At 42.2% G+C, this 20,535-nt stretch overlaps 1 protein-coding gene across 2 annotated transcripts in view; it reads left to right on the top strand.

Moving 5' to 3' along the window:
• The window catches only part of TRAF3 (TNF receptor associated factor 3), a 346,334-nt gene that overhangs the window by 219,030 nt on the left and 106,769 nt on the right, over positions 1–20,535 (top strand). For both annotated transcript variants that reach the window (XM_053697427.1, XM_053697428.1), the window contains exon 3: positions 14,205–14,256. In XM_053697427.1, coding sequence (XP_053553402.1) covers positions 14,205–14,256 — 52 coding nt within the window. The remainder of the gene's footprint in view (positions 1–14,204; positions 14,257–20,535) is intronic.

Genomic DNA, 20,535 nt, shown 5'->3' with positions numbered 1-20,535 from the left:
TTTTTCTCCCTGCATGATCCAGGACGTCTCCACAGAGCTCAGGGGTCTTCAAAACTAGTTTTGAGGGAGGTAATCACTCACAGCAGACCTGTGAGACTGTGCTTTGACTGTAATAAAAACGCTTATATTTTCAATTTGTTATACGTTTTTTCTGATATTAAGGGTTAATCATCCATTGCTAATGTATGCAATCCTTTGCTAAATTTATGCTTTTACTGTGAAAATTTGGTTTCTATATCTAATCCGGTTCATTGTTATTCAACCGTGACAGTTTTTCTGTGCTTCTTAAAGGCACGGTAACGTTTTGCATATTGCTTGTAAATTTAATTGAAAAATATTTCCAAGCTTGCTAGTCTAATTGCTAGTTTGTTAAACATGTCTGACACAGAGGAATCTCTTTGTGCAATATGTTCAAAAGCCAAGGTGGAGCCCAATAGAAATTTATGTACTAATTGCATTGATGCTACTTTAAATAAAAGTCAATCTGTACATGTTAAGCAACATTCACCAGACAGCGAGGGGGAAGTTATGCCGACTAACTTGCCTCACGTGTCAGTACCTGCATCTCCCGCTCAGGAGGTGCGTGATATTGTAACGCCAAGTACATCAGGGCGGCCATTACAAATCACTCTACAAGACATGGCTAATGTTATGACTGAAGTTTTGTCTAAATTGCCAGAACTTAGGGGTAAACGAGATCACTCTGGAGTGAGAACAGAGTGCGCTGATAATACTAGGGCCATGTCTGATACTGCGTCACAATTTGCAGAACATGAGGACGGAGAGCTTCATTCTGCGGGTGACGGATCTGATTCAAATAAACTGGATTCAGACATTTCAAATTTTAAGTTTAAGCTGGTAAACCTCTGTGTATTGCTAGGGGAGGTGTTAGCGGCTCTGAATGATTGTAACACAGTTGCAATCCCAGAGAAAATGTGTAGGTTGGATAAATATTTTGCGGTACCGACGAGTACTGACGTTTTTCCTATACCTAAGAGACTTACTGAAATTGTTACTAAGGAGTGGGATAGACCCGGTGTGCCTTTCTCACCCCCTCCTATATTCAGAAAAATGTTTCCAATAGACGCCGCCACACGGGACTTATGGCAAACGGTCCCTAAGGTGGAGGGAGCAGTTTCTACTTTAGCTAAGCGTACCACTATCCCGGTGGAGGATAGCTGTGCCTTTTCAGATCCAATGGATAAAAAGTTAGAGGGTTACCTTAAGAAAATGTTTGTTCAACAAGGTTTTATATTGCAACCTCTTGCATGCATTGCGCCTGTCACGGCTGCGGCAGCATTTTGGTTTGAGTCTCTGGAAGAGACCCTTGACTCAGCGCCTTTAGATGAGATTACACACAAGCTTAAAACCCTTAAGCTAGCTAATTCATTTATTTCTGATGCCGTAGTACATTTAACTAAACTTACGGCTAAGAATTCCGGATTCGCCATTCAGGCACGCAGAGCGCTGTGGCTAAAATCCTGGTCAGCTGATGTAACTTCTAAATCTAAATTACTTAACATACCTTTCAAGGGGCAGACTTTATTCGGGCCCGGTTTGAAAGAAATTATCGCTGATATTACGGGAGGTAAAGGCCATGCCCTGCCTCAAGACAGAGCCAATCCTAGGGCTAGACAGTCTAATTTTCGTGCCTTTCCTAACTTCAAGGCAGGAGCAGCATCAACTTCCTCTGCTCCAAAACAGGAAGGAGCTGTTGCTCGCTACAGACAAGGCTGGAAACCTAACCAGACCTGGAACAAGGGCAAGCAAACTCCAGAAAACCTGCTGCTGCCCCTAAGACAGCATTAAGTGAGGGCCCCCGATCCGGAAACGGATCTAGTGGGGGGCAGACTCTCTCTCTTTGCCCAGGCTTGGGCAAGAGATGTCCAGGATCCCTGGGCGTTGGAGATCATATCTCAGGGATATCTTCTGGACTTCAAAGCTTCTCCTCCACAAGGGAGATTTCACCTTTCAAGGTTGTCAACAAACCAGATAAAGAAAGAGGCGTTTCTACTCTGTGTACAAGACCTTTTACTAATGGGAGTGATCCGCCCAGTTCCGCGGTCGGAACACGGACAAGGGTTTTACTCAAATCTGTTTGTGGTTCCCAAAAAAGAGGGAACTTTCAGACCAATATTGGATTTAAAGATCCTAAACAAATTCCTAAGAGTTCCATCGTTCAAAATGGAAACTATTCGGACAATTTTACCCATGATCCAAAGAGGTCAGTACATGACCACAGTGGATTTAAAGGATGCTTACCTTCACATACCGATTCACAAAGAACATTATCGGTATCTAAGGTTTGCCTTCCTAGACAGGCATTACCAGTTTGTAGCTCTTCCCTTCGGGTTGGCTACGGCTCCAAGAATCTTTACAAAGGTTCTGGGCTCTCTTCTGGCGGTACTAAGACCGCAAGGAATTTCGGTAGCTCCGTACCTAGACGACATTCTGATACAAGCGTCAAGCTTCCAAACTGCAAAGTCTCATACAGAGTTAGTACTGGCATTTCTAAGGTCGCATGGGTGGAAAGTGAACGAGGAGAAGAGTTCTCTCTTACCACTCACAAGAGTTCCCTTCTTGGGGACTCTTATAGATTCTGTAGAAATGAAAATTTACCTGACAGAGGACAGGTTAACAAAGCTTCTAAATGCTTGCCGTGTCCTTCATTCCATTCAACACCCGTCAGTGGCTCAATGCATGGAGGTAATCGGCTTAATGGTAGCGGCAATGGACATAGTTCCTTTTGCACGCCTGCATCTCAGACCGCTGCAATTGTGCATGCTAAGTCAGTGGAATGGGGATTACTCAGATTTGTCCCCTACGCTGAATCTGGATCAAGAGACCACAGATTCTCTTCTATGGTGGCTTTCTCGGCCACATCTGTCCAGGGGGATGCCCTTCAGCAGGCCAGACTGGACAATTGTAACAACAGACGCCAGCCTACTAGGTTGGGGCGCTGTCTGGAATTCCCTGAAGGCTCAGGGATCGTGGACTCAAGAGGAGAGTCTCCTTCCAATAAACATTCTGGAATTGAGAGCAGTTCTCAATGCCCTTCTGACTTGGCCTCAGTTAGCAACTCTGAGGTTCATCAGGTTTCAGTCGGACAACATCACGACTGTGGCTTACATCAACCATCAGGGAGGGACAAGGAGTTCCCTAGCGATGATGGAAGTATCAAAGATAATTCGCTGGGCAGAGTCTCACTCTTGCCATCTGTCAGCGATCCACATCCCAGGAGTGGAGAACTGGGAGGCGGATTTCCTAAGTCGCCAGACTTTTCATCCGGGGGAGTGGGAACTTCATCCGGAGGTCTTTGCCCAAATACTTCGACGTTGGGGCAAACCAGATATGGATCTCATGGCGTCTCGCCAGAACGCCAAGCTTCCTTGTTACGGGTCCAGGTCCAGGGACCCGGGAGCGGTCCTGATAGATGCTTTGACAGCACCTTGGACCTTCAGGATGGCTTATGTGTTTCCACCCTTCCCGATGCTTCCTCGTTTGATTGCCAGGATCAAACAGGAGAAAGCATCGGTGATTCTAATAGCGCCTGCGTGGCCACGCAGGACCTGGTATGCAGATCTAGTGGACATGTCATCCTGTCCACCTTGGTCTCTGCCTCTGAGACAGGACCTTCTAATTCAGGGTCCTTTCAAACATCAAAATCTAATTTCTCTGAAGCTGACTGCATGGAAATTGAACGCTTGATTTTATCAAAGCGTGGATTTTCGGAGTCAGTAATTGATACCTTAATACAGGCTAGGAAACCCGTTACCAGGAAGATTTACCATAAGATATGGCGTAAATACTTACACTGGTGCGAATCCAAGAGTTACTCATGGAGTAAGGTTAGGATTCCTAGGATATTGTCTTTTCTACAAGAAGGTTCTGTCCATCCTTTTACACAAACGTCTGTCAGAAGTTCCAGACGTTCAGGCTTTTTGTCAGGCTTTGGCTAGGATTAAGCCTGTGTTTAAGACTCTAGCTCCACCGTGGAGCTTAAACTTAGTTCTTAACGTTTTACAGGGGGTTCCGTTTGAACACCTTCATTCCATTGATATCAAGCTGTTATCTTGGAAAGTTCTGTTTTTAATGGCTATTTCCTCGGCTCGTAGAGTCTCTGAGTTATCAGCCTTACATTGTGATTCTCCTTATCTGATTTTTCATTCAGATAAGGTAGTTCTGCGTACTAAACCTGGGTTCTTACCTAAGGTAGTCACTAACAAGAATATCAATCAAGAGATTGTTGTTCCATCATTGTGCCCTAACCCTTCTTCAAAGAAGGAACGACTTCTGCACAATCTAGACGTAGTCCGTGCCCTGAAATTTTATTTACAGGCAACTAAAGATTTTCGACAAACTTCTTCCCTGTTTGTCGTTTATTCTGGACAGAGGAGATGTCAAAAAGCATCTGCTACCTCTCTATCCTTTTGGCTTCGTAGCATAATACGTTTAGCCTATGAGACTGCTGGACAGCAACCTCCTGAAAGGATTACAGCTCATTCTACTAGAGCTGTGGCTTCCACTTGGGCCTTTAAGTATGAGGCCTTCCTTCCTTCCGTATAAAGATCCTGCCTGTCCCTCCCGTCATCCGTGTACTTTAGCTTTGGTATTGGTATCCCATAAGTAATGGATGACCCGTGGATTGACTACACTTAACAGGAGAAAACATAATTTATGCTTACCTGATAAATTCCTTTCTCCTGTAGTGTAGTCAGTCCACGGCCCGCCCTGTTTTTTAAGGCAGGTCTAAATTTTAAATTATACTCCAGTCACCACTGCACCCTATAGTTTCTCCTTTCTCGTTTGGTTTTCGGTCGAATGACTGGGTGTGACGTAGAGGGGAGGAGCTATATAGCAGCTCTGCTTGGGTGATCCTCTTGCACTCCCTGTTGGGGAGGAGTTAATATCCCATAAGTAATGGATGACCCGTGGACTGACTACACTACAGGAGAAAGGAATTTATCAGGTAAGCATAAATTATGTTTTTTTTTATTTGATCGCATTTGGCGGTGAAATGGTGACATGAAATATATCAAAATGGGCCTAGATCAATACTTTGGGTTGTCTGCTACACTGCACTAAAGCTAAAATTAACCCTACAAGCTCCCTAATTAACCCCTTCACTGCTGAGCATAATACACGTGTGGTGCGCACTGGCATTTAGCGGCTTTCTAATTACCAAAAAGTAAAGTGAAGTAACCTCTTCACTGCTGGACATAAAAAGTGGTGTGCAGTGGCTTTTAGCAGCCTTCTAATTACTAAAATGCAATGCTAAAGCCAAATTTGTCTGCTATTTCTGAACAAAGGGCATCCCAGAGAAGCATTTACAACCATTTGTGCCATAATTGCACAAACTGTTTGTAAATAATTTCAGTGAGAAACCTAAAGTTTGTGAAAAAGTGAGCAATTTTTTTATTTGATCGCATTTGGCGGGGGAAATGGTGGCATGAAATATACCAAAATGGGCCTAGATAAATACTTTGGGTTGTCTGCTAAAAAAAATACATACATCTCAAGGGATATTCAGGGATTCCTGACAGATATCGGTGATATCAGTGTAACTATCGCTAATTTGAAAACCAAAATGGTTTGGAAATAGCAACATGCTACTTGTATTTATTACCCTATAACATGTTAACATTGGGTATTTCTAAACTCAGGACAAAATTTAGAAACTATTTAGCATGGTTGTTTTTTCGTGGTTGTAGATATGTAACAGATTTTGGGGGTCAAAGTTAGAAAAAACATAATTTATGCTTACCTGATAAATTCCTTTCTCCTGTAGTGTAGTCAGTCCACGGGTCATCCATTACTTATGGGATACCAATACCAAAGCTAAAAGTACACGGATGACGGGAGGGACAGGCAGGATCTTTACACGGAAGGAACCACTGCCTGTAGAACCTTTCTCCCAAAAACAGCCTCCGAAGAAGCAAAAGTATAAAATTTGTAAAATTTTGAAAAAGTGTGAAGTGAAGACCAAGTTGCAGCCTTGCAAATCTGTTCAACAGAGGCCTCATTCTTAAAGGCCCAAGTGGAAGCCACAGCTCTAGTAGAATGAGCTGTAATCCTTTCAGGAGGCTGCTGTCCAGCAGTCTCATAGGCTAAACGTATTATGCTACGAAGCCAAAAAGAGAGAGAGGTAGCCGAAGCTTTTTGACCTCTCCTCTGTCCAGAATAAACGACAAACAGAGAAGAAGTTTGTCTAAAATCCTTAGTTGCCTGCAAATAAAATTTCAGGGCACGGACGACGTCCAGATTGTGCAGAAGTCGTTCCTTCTTTGAAGAAGGGTTAGGGCACAATGATGGAACAACAATCTCTTGATTGATATTCTTGTTAGTGACTACCTTAGGTAAGAACCCAGGTTTAGTACGCAGAACTACCTTGTCTGAATGAAAAATCAGATAAGGAGAATCACAATGTAAGGCCGATAACTCAGAGACTCTTCGAGCCGAGGAAATAGCCATTAAAAACGGAACTTTCCAAGATAACAGCTTGATATCAATGGAATGAAGGGGTTCAAACGGAACACCTTGCAGAACGTTAAGAACTAAGTTTAAGCTCCACGGCGGAGCAACAGTCTTAAACACAGGCTTAATCCTAGCCAAAGCCTGACAAAAAGCCTGAACGTCTGGAACTTCTGACAGACGTTTGTGTAAAAGGATAGACAGAGCTGAGATCTGTCCCTTTAACGAACTAGCAGATAAGCCCTTTTCTAAACCTTCTTGTAGAAAAGACAATATCCTAGGAATCCTAACCTTACTCCATGAGTAACTCTTGGATTCGCACCAATATAAGTATTTACGCCATATTTTATGGTAAATTTTCCTGGTAACAGGTTTCCTAGCCTGTATTAAGGTATCAATCACTGACTCTGAGAATCCCCGCTTTGATAGAATCAAGCGTTCAATCTCCATGCAGTCAGCCTCAGAGAAATTAGATTTGGATGTTTGAAAGGACCCTGAATCAGAAGGTCCTGTCTCAGAGGCAGAGACCATGGTGGACAGGACGACATGTCCACTAGATCTGCATACCAGGTCCTGCGTGGCCACGCAGGCGCTATTAGAATCATTGATGCTCTCTCCTGTTTGATCCTGGCAATCAATCGAGGAAGCATCGGGAAGGGTGGAAACACATAAGCCATGTTGAAAACCCAAGGTGCTGTCAGAGCATCTATCAGTACCGCTCCCCTGGTCCCTGGACCTGGATCCGTAACAAGGAAGCTTGGCGTTCTGGCGAGACGCCATGAGATCCAGATCTGGTTTGCCCCAATGATGAAGCAGTTGGGCAAACACCTCCGGATGAAGTTCCCACTCCCCCGGATGAAAAGTCTGGCGACTTAGGAAATCCGCCTCCCAGTTCTCCACGCCTGGGATGTGGATCGCTGACAGGTGGCAAGAGTGAGACTCTGCCCAGCGAATTATCTTTGAGACTTCCATCATCGCTAGGGAACTCCTTGTCCCTCCCTGATGGTTGATGTAAGCCACAGTCGTGATGTTGTCCGACTGAAACCTGATGAACCTCAGAGTTGCTAACTGAGGCCAAGCCAGAAGAGCATTTAAAACTGCTCTTAATTCCAGAATGTTTATTGGAAGGAGTCTCTCCTCCTGAGTCCATGATCCCTGAGCCTTCAGGGAATTCCAGACAGCGCCCCAACCTAGTAGGCTGGCGTCTGTTGTTACAATCGTCCAATCTGGCCTGCTGAAGGGCATTCCCCTGGACAGATGTGGCCGAGAAAGCCACCATAGAAGAGAATCTCTGGTCTCTTGATCCAGATTTAGCATAGGGGACAAATCTGAGTAATCCCCATTCCACTGACTTAGCATGCACAATTGCAGCAGTCTGAGATGCAGGCGTGCAAAAGGTACTATGTCCATTGCCGCTACCATTAAGCCGATTACCTCCATGCATTGAGCCACTGACTGGTGTTGAATGGAATGAAGGACACGGCAAGCATTTAGAAGTTTTGATAACCTGTCCTCTGTCAGGTAAATTTTCATTTCTACAGAATCTATAAGAGTCCCTAAGAAGGGAACTCTTGTGAGTGGCAATAGAGAACTCTTTTCTACGTTCACCTTCCACCCATGCGACCTTAGAAATGCCAGAACTAACTCTGTATTGCTTGTATCAGAATGTCGTCTAGGTACGGAGCTACCGCTATTCCTCGCAGTCTTAGTACCGCCAGAAGAGAGCCCAGAACCTTTGTAAAGATTCTTGGAGTTGTAGCTAACCCGAAGGGAAGAGCTACAAACTGGTAATGCCTGTTTAGGAAGGCAAACCTTAGATACCGGTAATGATCCTTGTGAATCGGTATGTGAAGGTAGGCATCCTTTAAATCCACTGTGGTCATGTACTGACCCTCTTGGATCATAGGTAAGATGGTCCGAATAGTTTCCATTTTGAACGATGGAACTCTTAGGAATTTGTTTAGGATCTTTAAGTCCAAGATTGGTCTGAAGGTTCCCTCTTTTTTGGGAATCACAAACAGATTTGAGTAAAACCCTTGTCCGTGTTCCGACCGCGGAACTGGGTGGATCACTCCCATTAGTAAAAGGTCTTGTACACAGCGTAGAAACGCCTCTTTCTTTATCTGGTTTGCTGACAACCTTGAAAGATGAAATCTCCCTTTTGGAGGAGAAGCTTTGAAGTCCAGAAGATATCCCTGAGATATGATCTCTAATGCCCAGGGATCCTGGACATCTCTTGCCCAAGCCTGGGCAAAGAGAGAAAGTCTGCCCCCCACTAGATCCGTTTCCGGATCGGGGGCCCTCACTTCATGCCGTCTTAGGGGCAGCAGCAGGTTTTCTGGCCTGCTTGCCCTTGTTCCAGGACTGGTTAGGTTTCCAGCCCTGTCTGTAGCGAGCAACAGTTCCTTCCTGTCTTGGAGCGGAGGAAGTTGATGCTGCTCCTGCCTTGAAGTTACGAAAGGCACGAAAATTAGACTGTTTAGCACTTGGTTTGGCCCTGTCTTGAGGCAGGGCATGGCCCTTACCTCCAGTAATGTCAGCGATAATTTCTTTCAAACCGGGCCCGAATAATGTCTGCCCTTTGAAAGGAATGTTAAGCAATTTAGATTTAGAAGTCACATCGGCTGACCAGGATTTAAGCCACAGCGCCCTACGCGCTTGAATGGCGAATCCGGAGTTCTTAGCCGTGAGTTTAGTTAAGTGTACTACGGCATCAGAAATAAATGAATTAGCTAGCTTAAGGACTTTAAGCTTGTCTATAATCTCATCCAATGGAGCTGTGCTAAGGGTCTCTTCCAGAGACTCAAACCAGAATGCCGCCGCAGCCGTGACAGGCGCAATGCATGCAAGAGGTTGTAATATAAAACCTTGCTGAACAAACATTTTCTTAAGGTAACCCTCTAACTTTTTATCCATTGGATCTGAAAAAGCACAGCTATCCTCCACCGGGATAGTGGTGCGCTTAGCCAGAGTAGAAACTGCTCCCTCCACCTTAGGGACCGTCTGCCATAAGTCCCGTGTAGTGGCGTCTATTGGAAACATTTTTCTAAATATAGGAGGGGGTGAAAAAGGCACACCGGGTCTATCCCACTCCTTGTTAACAATTTCTGTAAGCCTTTTAGGTATAGGAAAAACGTCAGTACACGCCGGTACCGCAAAATATTTATCCAGCCTACATACTTTCTCTGGAATTGCAACCGTGTTACAATCATTCAGAGCCGCTAATACCTCCCCTAGTAATACACGGAGGTTCTCAAGCTTAAATTTAAAATTTGAAATGTCTGAGTCCAGTTTACTTGGATCAGATCCGTCACCCACAGAATGAAGCTCTCCGTCCTCATGTTCTGCAAATTGTGACGCAGTATCAGACATGGCTCTATTATTATCAGCGCACTCTGTTCTTACCCCAGAGTGATCGCGTTTACCCCTAAATTCTGGCAATTTAGATAGTACTTCAGTCATAACATTAGCCATGTCTTGCAAAGTGATTTGTATGGGCCGCCCTGATGTACTTGGCGCCACAATATCACGCACCTCCTGAGCGGGAGGCGAAGGTACTGACACGTGAGGAGAGTTAGTCGGCATAACTTCCCCCTCGTTGTCTGGTGATAATTTCTTTACATGTGCAGATTGGCTTTTATTTAAAGTAGCATCAATGCAATTAGTACACAAATTTCTATTGGGCTCCACATTGGCCTTTAAACATAGTGAACAAAGAGATTCATCTGTGTCAGACATGTTTAAACAAACTAGCAATGAGACTAGCAAGCTTGGAAATACTTTTCTAAATAAATTTACAAGCAATATAAAAAACGCTACTGTGCCTTTAAGAAGCACAAAAAACTGTCACAGTTGAAATAACAATGAACCAAAATAGTTATAGCAACCAATTTTTCACAGTAAATGTATTAAGTTAGCAAAGGATTGCACCCACCAGCAAATGGATGATTAACTCCTTAATACCCAAAAAACGGATAACAATTTAATATTAACGTTTTTATCACAGTCAAAACACACTATCACAGGTCTGCTGTGAGTGATTACCTCCCTCAAAACTAGTTTTGGAGACCCCTGAGCTCTGTAGAGACGTCCTAGATCATGGAGGAAGAAATAGGAAGACTGTGACTAAATTTTTACTGCGCAATAAAGCGCTAAAATAGGCCCCTCCCACTCATATTACAACAGTGGGGAAGCTCAGTAAACTGATTTTATTCAGAAACAAACGACAGCCATGTGGTAAAAATCATGCCCATAAAGTTTTATCACCAAGTACCTCAGAAAAAACGATTAACATGCCAGTAAACGTTTTAAAAATGAAATTATGAAATGCCATTAATAAGCCTGCTGCTAGTCGCTTTCACTGCAGTGTAGGCTCAAATATTACTTAAATATAGACAGTATTTTCTTAGTGAAATTCCATTCCCCAGAAATACCTCAGAGTATACATACATACATATCAGCCTGATACCAGTCGCTACTACTGCATTTAAGGCTGCACTTACATTACATCGGTATTAGCAGTATTTTCTCAGTCAATTCCATTCCTTAGAAAATAATATACTGCAACATACCTCCTTGCAGGTGAACCCTGCCTGCTATCCCCTGTTCTGAAGTTACCTCACTCCTCAGAATGGCCGAGAACAGCAAGTGGATCTTAGTTACGACCGCTAAGATCATAGACAAACTCAGGTAGATTCTTCTTCTAATGCTGCCTGAGAAGAAACAACACACTCCGGTGTTGTTTAAAATAACAAACTTTTGATTGAAGAAATAAAAACTAAGTTTAACAACCACAGTCCTCTCACACGTCCTATCTATTAGTTAGGTGCAAGAGAATGACTGGGTATGACGTAGAGGGGAGGAGCTATATAGCAGCTCTGCTTGGGTGATCCTCTTGCACTTCCTGTTAGGGAGGAGATATAATCCCATAAGTAATGGATGACCCGTGGACTGACTACACTTAACAGGAGAAAGTGTGTTTTCTTTTCAATTTTTTCATCATATTTTATAAATTTTTTATAGTAAATTATAAGATATGATGAAAATAATGGTATCTTTTAGAAAGTCCATTTAATGGCGAGAAAAACGGTATATAATATGTGTGGGTACAGTAAATGAGTAAGAGGAAAATTACAGCTAAAGACAAACACCGGAGAAATGTAAAAATAGCCCTGGTTCTTAAGTGTAAGACAATTGAAAAATGATTTTGTCCTTAAGTGGTTAAGGGCTTTTGGTAGTTTAGTGTTAGTGGGGTTTTTTTTTATTAGGGCTTTTTTATTTTAATGGACAGCAAAAGAGCTGATTGCCCTTTTAAGGGCAATGCCCATACAAGTGCCCCTTTAGGGACAATGGGTAGCTTAGGTTTTTTTAGACTTATCTTTTTTTATTTTGGGGGGTTGGTTGGGGGAGGATTTAACTGGGTACTTTGTAATTTTATTAGTTAAAAGAGCTGTTTAACTTCAAGCAATGCCCTACAAAATGTCCTTTTAAGGGCTATTGGCAGTTTAGTGTTAGATTAGGGGGTGTTTTTATTTTGGCGGGGCTTTTTTTTATAGGGGTATAAGTTTAGGTTTTTAAAATATTATTTTGGATAATTAAGTTTATTTTTCTCTGTAATTTTTTTATTTTTTATTTATTTTTTTGTAATGTTCGATTTTTTTCATTTTTGTAATAATATTTTTTTTTTTAAATTAAATGTTAAATCTTGCAAGTTTTTATTTTATATAATTGTAATTAATTTATGGGGTTTTAGGTTAGGGGTCTTAGTGATTAGATTGATTTGTTTGCGTTGTGGGGGTTTAGGGGTTAATATTGTAATTAGGTAGTTGGCGTTGTGGAGGTTTTTGCGGTTTAGGGGTTAATAGTGTAATTAGGTAGTTTGTGTTGTGGGAGTTTGGCGGTTTAGGGGTTAATATTTTAAGAATGATATTTGTGTTGTTTAATTTGCAGGTTAGGGGTTAATTACTTTATTATTTTGCAATGTGGGTTTTTTTTGTTAATACTTTGTGCGGGCGGTTAGGCTTTTTGCTATTATTTCGTGTGGGGGGGGTTAAGTTTTTTTGTTAATACTTTGGGCGGGCGTTTGTTTTTGTTAATACTTTGTGCGGCCAGTTAGGTTTTTTCTTATTATTTCGAGCGGGCGGTTAGGTTTTATTGTTAATATTTTGTGCGGGCGATTAGGTGTTTTTTTGGTTAATGCTTCGTTTAGCTGCGCGTGCAGCCTACATTCTTTTGGCTGCACGCGCAACTGGCGACGGATACGTTACAAACACGATTATAGTATAGATATATATTTACAGTAACTATAATTATTATTATTTAATATTTACATATTAAGATAACTAATTCTTTATGTGCGCTAACCCAACACTGTGTTAGACCTACAATGCAAATCCCGAAGCGTGTTACTCATATTTTACTTTCTACTGTTCTTCACTTGTAATCTGGCCCTCAATGTTTTATTTGCATATTAACATAAAATAGTCTGCGTTCAAATTTCCTGTTTTCTTTTTATTTTGATAAAGATTTTATTATTTAATTATTTCTTGTTGCTATTCCCCCCCATCTTCCCGCTAGTACCATAGTTCCTATGAAGCATCACTGTACATTATGTAACCGAGCCGTGAACTGCTGTGTGCAGTTCTATCTAGATATTTGATTTTAGTTTTTTTATAATAATAAAATGTAAATATCACTTAAACTACAGTGTTTATCCTGTGTACCTATTATTTTTTGTCAGTACCACTATATAAATTGCTTTTATTATATCTTTTTTACTATTTTTATAATCTGCTCTCTACCCCCCATACATACCCCTTCAAAGGACTTTCCCCTAAATGATGAAACGAGCTGCACTGACAATCAAAAGTTTTTCATTGGCTGTACCGCCTATTTTGATATTTAAGGGGAAAACAATCCGTTGAAGGGGATGGCTGTCTGGTTATAAAAAAAGTCAGAAAACTATAATAAAAAAAACTATCTATAGCATACCTCCCAACTTTCCCTATGTGAGAGGGACAGTCCCTTATTCAGTTCTCATCCTGCTGTCCCTCTAAGACAGTCATATGTCCCTATTTGCAGAATTTCACTTAGCCCCACCCATGGAACACCCACAAACTGCCAAGACACACCCACCGACCACACAGACACACCCACAATCATGCCCACTAACCAACTATGATCCCACCCCCTCCCAAAACATCCCCACCCACAAAATAGTGACAGGTCCCATCAACCTCCTGAGTCCCAGTCACAAATGTTGGGATGTTTGATATAGTGTTATTGACAAACAATTATTTTATAGGCTAAATATGGCCACTGCTTAGATCTATATGCAGTGCTTCAATCAAAACGCTTTAAAGTTGTAAAGATAACTAAATATGTTGCATGTTAAAGGGACACTAAACACACATTTTTTTCTTTCATGATTCAGATAGAGCATGCAATTTTAAGCAACTTTCTAATTTACCCCTATTATAATTTTTTTTATGTTCTCCTGGTATATTTATTTGAAAAAGCAGGAATAAATGCTTAGGAGCCGGTCCATTATAGGTTCAGCACCTGGATTGCGCTTGCTGATTGGTGGCTAAATGTACTCACCAATCAGCAAAAAAATGGGCTTAGTATCCCTTTAAACTCCAGGTATATATGTTTGCAGTCTTGCTTATGTGTTAGCCTATCCTTGCAGGGTGTACTGTACACAGCTTAATATGAATTTCTGCTCTTGTCCTCAGTTCATCGAGCCCACAATGTACTGCCTGTGAAGAAATCATAATTAAAGATAAGGTAAGATTCTTTGCTTTGTCATTTTTGTACCTTGATATTTAAAGCAACGCCCAATTGCAAAATGTGAGTTTTAAATGGACATTCAAGTGACATAAAAGTGCAAAAAAAAACAACCTTGAATTGATAATTTTTTTTATTTCTTTGCTGCTTGCAAAGGAGTTAATTACATAGGCAAAGTCAGCACCAGAACAGCAGTGTACTACTAGCTGAACACATCTGCCGAACCAATGACAAGAAGCATATGTGTGTAGCCGCCAATCACCAGCTAGCTTCCAGTAGTGCATTGCTGCTGCCGAGCCTACCTAAATATGAAGCAGATTTTGGTAATAAATTTAAATGGATAAGTCTCTTAAAATGACGTTCGATTTTGCCTTTCCTGTCCCTTTGCCATTTTCTCCTAAACAGATGACATTTTAAGTGTATTACAGGTTCTCTTGTGCAGAAATTTTTCCACAAGGGATGAATTGTGCACAATCATGAATTTCTTGTTTCAACATCAATTTAAATCATTTTAAAGTGGCATTAAATTCGTAATATAAGTCCCCCTAATTTTTTTTTATTTTGAGTAGTAAAAAAATAATTCTGATATACTTATTTGTTTTGTCTGCTTTTCCTTTAATTTATCTCTGAAGAAATGTTAGTTCTTTTTCTTAAACTCCTGGACTGATCAAGCAATCACTGTTTAGAATGTAGCAGACTTAGGGTTCAGAATCCTATGTATATCTGTCACTAACTGGCCACAGCAAAGGAGATAAGATAACCATACTCAATAGGCTTTTTTAAGGGGTATACCACTGGTCTGTAAAATCATGAATTTTGCTAACAAAAAGTTTTTAATGCTTTTAAAACATTTATTTTGTAAGTGTGTTTTACAATACAGGATATTTAAATAGAGCTGTTTCATGAATTCTAGGAACATTTTGAGTTTTATGTCCCTAAATGAATATTACCACCTGGACACAGACCAGAGAATAGAAAGGCTTATTATAGATAACAAATAGAGTGCCAATAAATTAGTGCTGTACTCCATTAACGTCGCTCCGGCACAATAAACAGCGATTATATTTTTGCTCTCATATTACAAGTGCAAAGTTTTTGTTTAACTCGAGCAATAGTGTAGGGTGCACTAACATCTGCTTGTGGGATAGCACGGGTGTGCAAAATCCATCACATAATAGACTTCTATATGGGCACACAGTAAAACGCATGTCGGATATCACTTGAGAGCTAAGCTGACAGAGTGGAGATCTTCAAGTATTTCTGTGCTATACTATTGGTAATAATGGCTTGCTTCAGGTCTATATAGGGCGTACTAAAAACATAATTTATGCTTACCTGATAAATTTATTTCTCTTGTAGTGTGTTCAGTCCACGGGTCATCCATTACTTATGGGATATATTCTCCTTCCCAACAGAAGTTGCAAGAGGATCACCCAAGCAGAGCTGCTATATAGCTCCACCCCTCACATGTCATATCCAGCCATTCGACCGAAACAAGACGAGAAAGGAGAAACTATAGGGTGCAGTGGTGACTGGAGTTTTAATTAAAATTTAGAACTGCCTCAAAAAAAGACAGGGCGGGCCGTGGACTGAACACACTACAAGAGAAATAAATTTATCAGGTAAGCATAAATTATGTTTTCTCTTGTTAAGTGTGTTCAGTCCACGGGTCATCCATTACTTATGGGATACCAATACCAAAGCTAAAGTACACGGATGATGGGAGGGACAAGGCAGGTACTTAAACGGAAGGTACCACTGCCTGTAGAACCTTTCTCCCAAAAACAGCCTCCGAAGAAGCAAAAGTGTCAAATTTGTAAAATTTTGAAAAGGTATGAAGTGAAGACCAAGTTGGAGCCTTGAAAATCTGTTCAACAGAGGCCTCATTCTTAAAGGCCCAGGTGGAAGCCACAGCTCTAGTGGAATGAGCTGTAATTCTTTCAGGGGGCTGCTGTCCAGCAGTCTCATAGGCTAAACGTATTATGCTACGAAGCCAAAAAGAGAGAGAGGTGGCCGAAGCCTTTTGACCTCTCCTCTGTCCAGAATAAACGACAAACAGAGAAGAAGTTTGCCGAAAATCCTTAGTTGCCTGTAAGTAGAACTTCAGGGCACGGACTACGTCCAGATTATGCAAAAGACGTTCCTTCTTTGAAGAAGGGTTAGGACATAATGATGGAACAACAATCTCCTGATTGATATTCCTATTAGAAACAACCTTAGGTAAAAATCCAGGTTTAGTATGCAAAACTACCTTGTCTGAATGAAAAATCAGATAAGGGGAATCGCAATGTAAGGCAGATAACTCAGAGACTCTTCGAGCCGAGGAAATATTCATCAAAAACAGAACTTTCCAAGATAAAAGCTTAATATCAATGGAATGAAGGGGTTCAAACGGAACACCCTGAAGAACTTTAAGAACCAAGTTTAAGCTCCACGGAGGAGCAACAGATTTAAACACAGGCTTAATCCTAGCCAAAGCCTGACAAAAAGCCTGAACGTCTGGATTCTCTGCCAGACGTTTGTGTAAAAGAATAGACAGAGCAGAAATCTGTCCCTTTAACGAACTAGCGGATAAACCCTTTTCTAAACCCTCTTGTAGAAAAGACAATATCCTAGGAATCCTAACCTTACTCCATGAGTAACTCTTGGATTCACACCAATGTAAATATTTACGCAATATCTTATGGTAAATTTTTCTGGTAACCGGTTTCCGAGCCTGTATCAATGTATCAATAACCGTCTCCGAGAAACCACGCTTTGAGAGAATCAAGCGTTCAATCTCCATGCAGTCAGCCTCAGAGAAATTAGGCTTGGATGGTTGAAAGGACCCTGAAGTAGAAGGTCCTGCCTCAGAGGCAGAGACCATGGTGGACAGGACGACATGTCCACTAGGTCCGCATACCAGGTCCTGCGTGGCCACGCAGGCGCTATCAGAATCACTGATGCTCTCTCCTGTTTGATCCTGGCAATCAGACGAGGCAGCAACGGAAACGGTGGGAACACATAAGCCATGTTGAAAATCCAAGGGGCTGCTAGTGCATCTACCAGCACCGCTCCCGGGTCCCTGGACCTGGATCCGTAACAAGGAAGCTTGGCGTTCTGGCGAGAAGCCATGAGATCCAGTTCCGGTTCGCCCCAACGAAGAATCAGTTGAGCAAATACCTCCGGGTGAAGTTCCCACTCCCCCGGGTGAAAGGTCTGGCGGCTTAGAAAGTCCGCCTCCCAGTTCTCCACGCCTGGGATGTAGATCGCTGACAGATGGCAAGAGTGAGACTCTGCCCAGCGAATTATCTTTGAGACTTCTAACATCGCTAGGGAACTCCTGGTTCCCCCTTGATGATTGATGTAAACCACAGTCGTGATGTTGTCCGACTGAAATCTGATGAACCTCAGTGTTGCTAACTGAGGCCAAGCTAGAAGAGCATTGAATATCGCTCTTAATTCCAGAATGTTTATTGGAAGGAGTTTCTCCTCCTGAGTCCATGATCCCTGAGCCTTCAGGGAATTCCAGACTGCGCCCCAGCCTAGAAGGCTGGCATCTGTTGTTACAATCGTCCAATCTGGTCTGCGAAAAGTCATTCCCTTGGACAGATGAATCCAAGACGACCACCAGAGAAGAGAATCTCTGGTCTCCTGGTCCAGATTTAGTAAAGGGGACAGATCTGAGTAATCCCCATTCCACTGACTCAGCATGCATAATTGCAGCGGTCTGAGATGCAGGCGCGCAAATTGCACTATGTCCATTGCCGCGACCATTAAGCCGATTACTTCCATGCACTGAGCTACTGATGGGCTTGGAATGGAATGAAGGACACGGCAAGCATTTAGGATTTTTGATAACCTGGACTCCGTCAGGTAAATCTTCATCTCTACAGAATCTATGAGTCCCTAGAAAGGGAACCCTTGTGAGTGGTAACAGAGAACTCTTTTCCATGTTCACTTTTCACCCATGCGACCTCAGAAATGCTAGAACTATCTCTGTATGAGACTTTGCATTTTGAAAACTTGACGCTCGTATCAGAATGTCGTCTAAGTACGGAGCCACCGCTATGCCTTGCGGTCTTAGTACCGCCAGAAGCGAGCCCAGAACCTTTGTAAAAATTCTCGGGGCCGTAGCTAACCCGAAGGGAAGAGCTACAAACTGGTAATGCCTGTCTAGAAAGGCAAACCTTAGGTACCGATAATGATCTTTGTGAATCGGTATGTGAAGGTAGGCATCCTTTAAGTCCACTGTGGTCATATACTGACCCTCTTGGATCATGGGTAGGATGGTCCGCGGAACTGGGTGGATCACCCCCATTACTAGGAGGTCTTGTACACAGTGAAGAAAAGCCTCTTTCTTTATTTGGTTTGTTGATAACCTTGAAAGATGAAATCTCCCTTGTGGAGGAGAAGCTTTGAAGTCCAGAAGGTATCCCTGAGATATAATCTCCAACGCCCAGGGATCCTGGACATCTCTTGCCCAAGCCTGGGCGAAGAGAGAAAGTCTGCCCCCCACTAGATCCGTTTCCAGATAGGGGGCCCTCTCTTCATGCTGTCTTAGGGGCAGAAGTAGGCTTTCTGGCCTGCTTGCCCTTGTTCCAGGACTGGTTGCTTTTCTAACCCTGTCTGTAACGAGCAGCAGTTCCTTCCTGTTTTGGAGCGGAGGAAGTTGATGCTGCTCCTGCCTTGAAATTACGAAAGGCACGAAAACTAGACTGTTTGGCCTTTGATTTGGCCCTGTCCTGAGGAAGGGTGTGACCCTTACCTCCAGTAATGTCAGCAATAATCTCCTTCAAGCCGGGCCCGAATAAGGTTTGCCCTTTCAAAGGAATATTAAGCAATTTAGATTTAGAGGTTACATCTGCTGACCAGGATTTAAGCCATAGCGCTCTGCGCGCCTGAATGGCGAATCCGGAGTTCTTAGCCGTTAGTTTGGTTAAATGCACAACGGCATCCGAAACAAATGCATTAGCTAGCTTAAGGGCTTTAAGCTTGTTCAAAGTCTCATCCAATGGTGCTGTGCGAATAGCCTCTTCCAGAGACTCAAACCAGAAAGCCGCTGCAGCAGTGACGGGCGCAATGCATGCAAGGGGCTGTAAAATAAAACCTTGTTGAACAAACATTTTCTTAAGGTAACCTTCTAATTTTTTATCCATTGGATCTGAGAAAGCACAGCTATCCTCCACCGGAATAGTGGTACGCTTGGCTAAAGTAGAAACTGCTCCCTCCACCTTAGGGACCTTCTGCCATAAGTCTCGTGTGGTGTCGTCTATTGGGAACATTTTTCTAAATATCGGAGGAGGGGAAAAAGGCACACCGGGTTTATCCCACTCCTTGTTAATAATCTCTGTAAGCCTTTTAGGTATAGGAAAAACATCAGTACACACCGGTATTGCATAGTATTTATCCAGCCTACATAATTTCTCTGGGATTGCAACCGTGTCACAATCATTCAGAGCCGCTAATACCTCCCCTAGTAATACACGGAGGTTCTCAAGCTTAAATTTAAAATTTGAAATGTCTGAATCCGGTCTCCCTGGATCAGATCCGTCACCCACAGAATGAAGCTCTCCGTCCTCATGTTCTGCAAATTGTGACGCAGTGTCAGACATGGCCCTCATATAATCAGCGCGCTCTGTCCTTAACCCAGAGCTATCGCGCTTGCCTCTTAACTCAGGCAAATTAGATAATACTTCTTTCATAACATTAGCCATATCTTGTAAAGTGATTTGTAAGTGCCTTGATGTGCTTGGCGCCACAATCTCACGCACCTCCTGAGCGGGAGGCAAAGGTACTGACACGTGAGGAGAGTTAGGCGGCATAACTTCCCCCTCATTGTCTGGTGATAATTTCTTTACCGGTAAAGACAGACTTTTATTTAAAGTAACATCAATACAATTGGTACACATATTTCTATTGGGCTCCACATTGGCCTTTAAACATAATGAGCAAGCAGATTCATCTGTGTCAGACATGTTTAAACAGACTAGCAATGAAGCTATCAAGCTTGGAAATTTCTTTCAATAAGTTTACAAGCAATATAAAAAACGCTGCAGCGCTTTTAAAAACACAAAAAAACTGTCACAGTTGAAATAACAACGAACTAATACGGTTATAGCAACCAATTTTAAACAGTAAATGTATGAAATTAGCAGAGGATTGCACCCATTAGCAAAAGGATGATTAACCCCTCAATACCCAAAACGGATAATCAATTTAAGATTTAACGCTTTTCTCACAGTCAAACACACTGTCACAGGTCTGCTGTGACTGATTACCTCCCTCAAAAATGAATTT

Source organism: Bombina bombina, chromosome 1, assembly GCF_027579735.1.
Source record: "Bombina bombina isolate aBomBom1 chromosome 1, aBomBom1.pri, whole genome shotgun sequence".
NCBI classification, from domain to species: Eukaryota; Metazoa; Chordata; class Amphibia; order Anura; family Bombinatoridae; genus Bombina; species Bombina bombina.
This window is presented reverse-complemented; position numbering and strand designations above follow the sequence as displayed.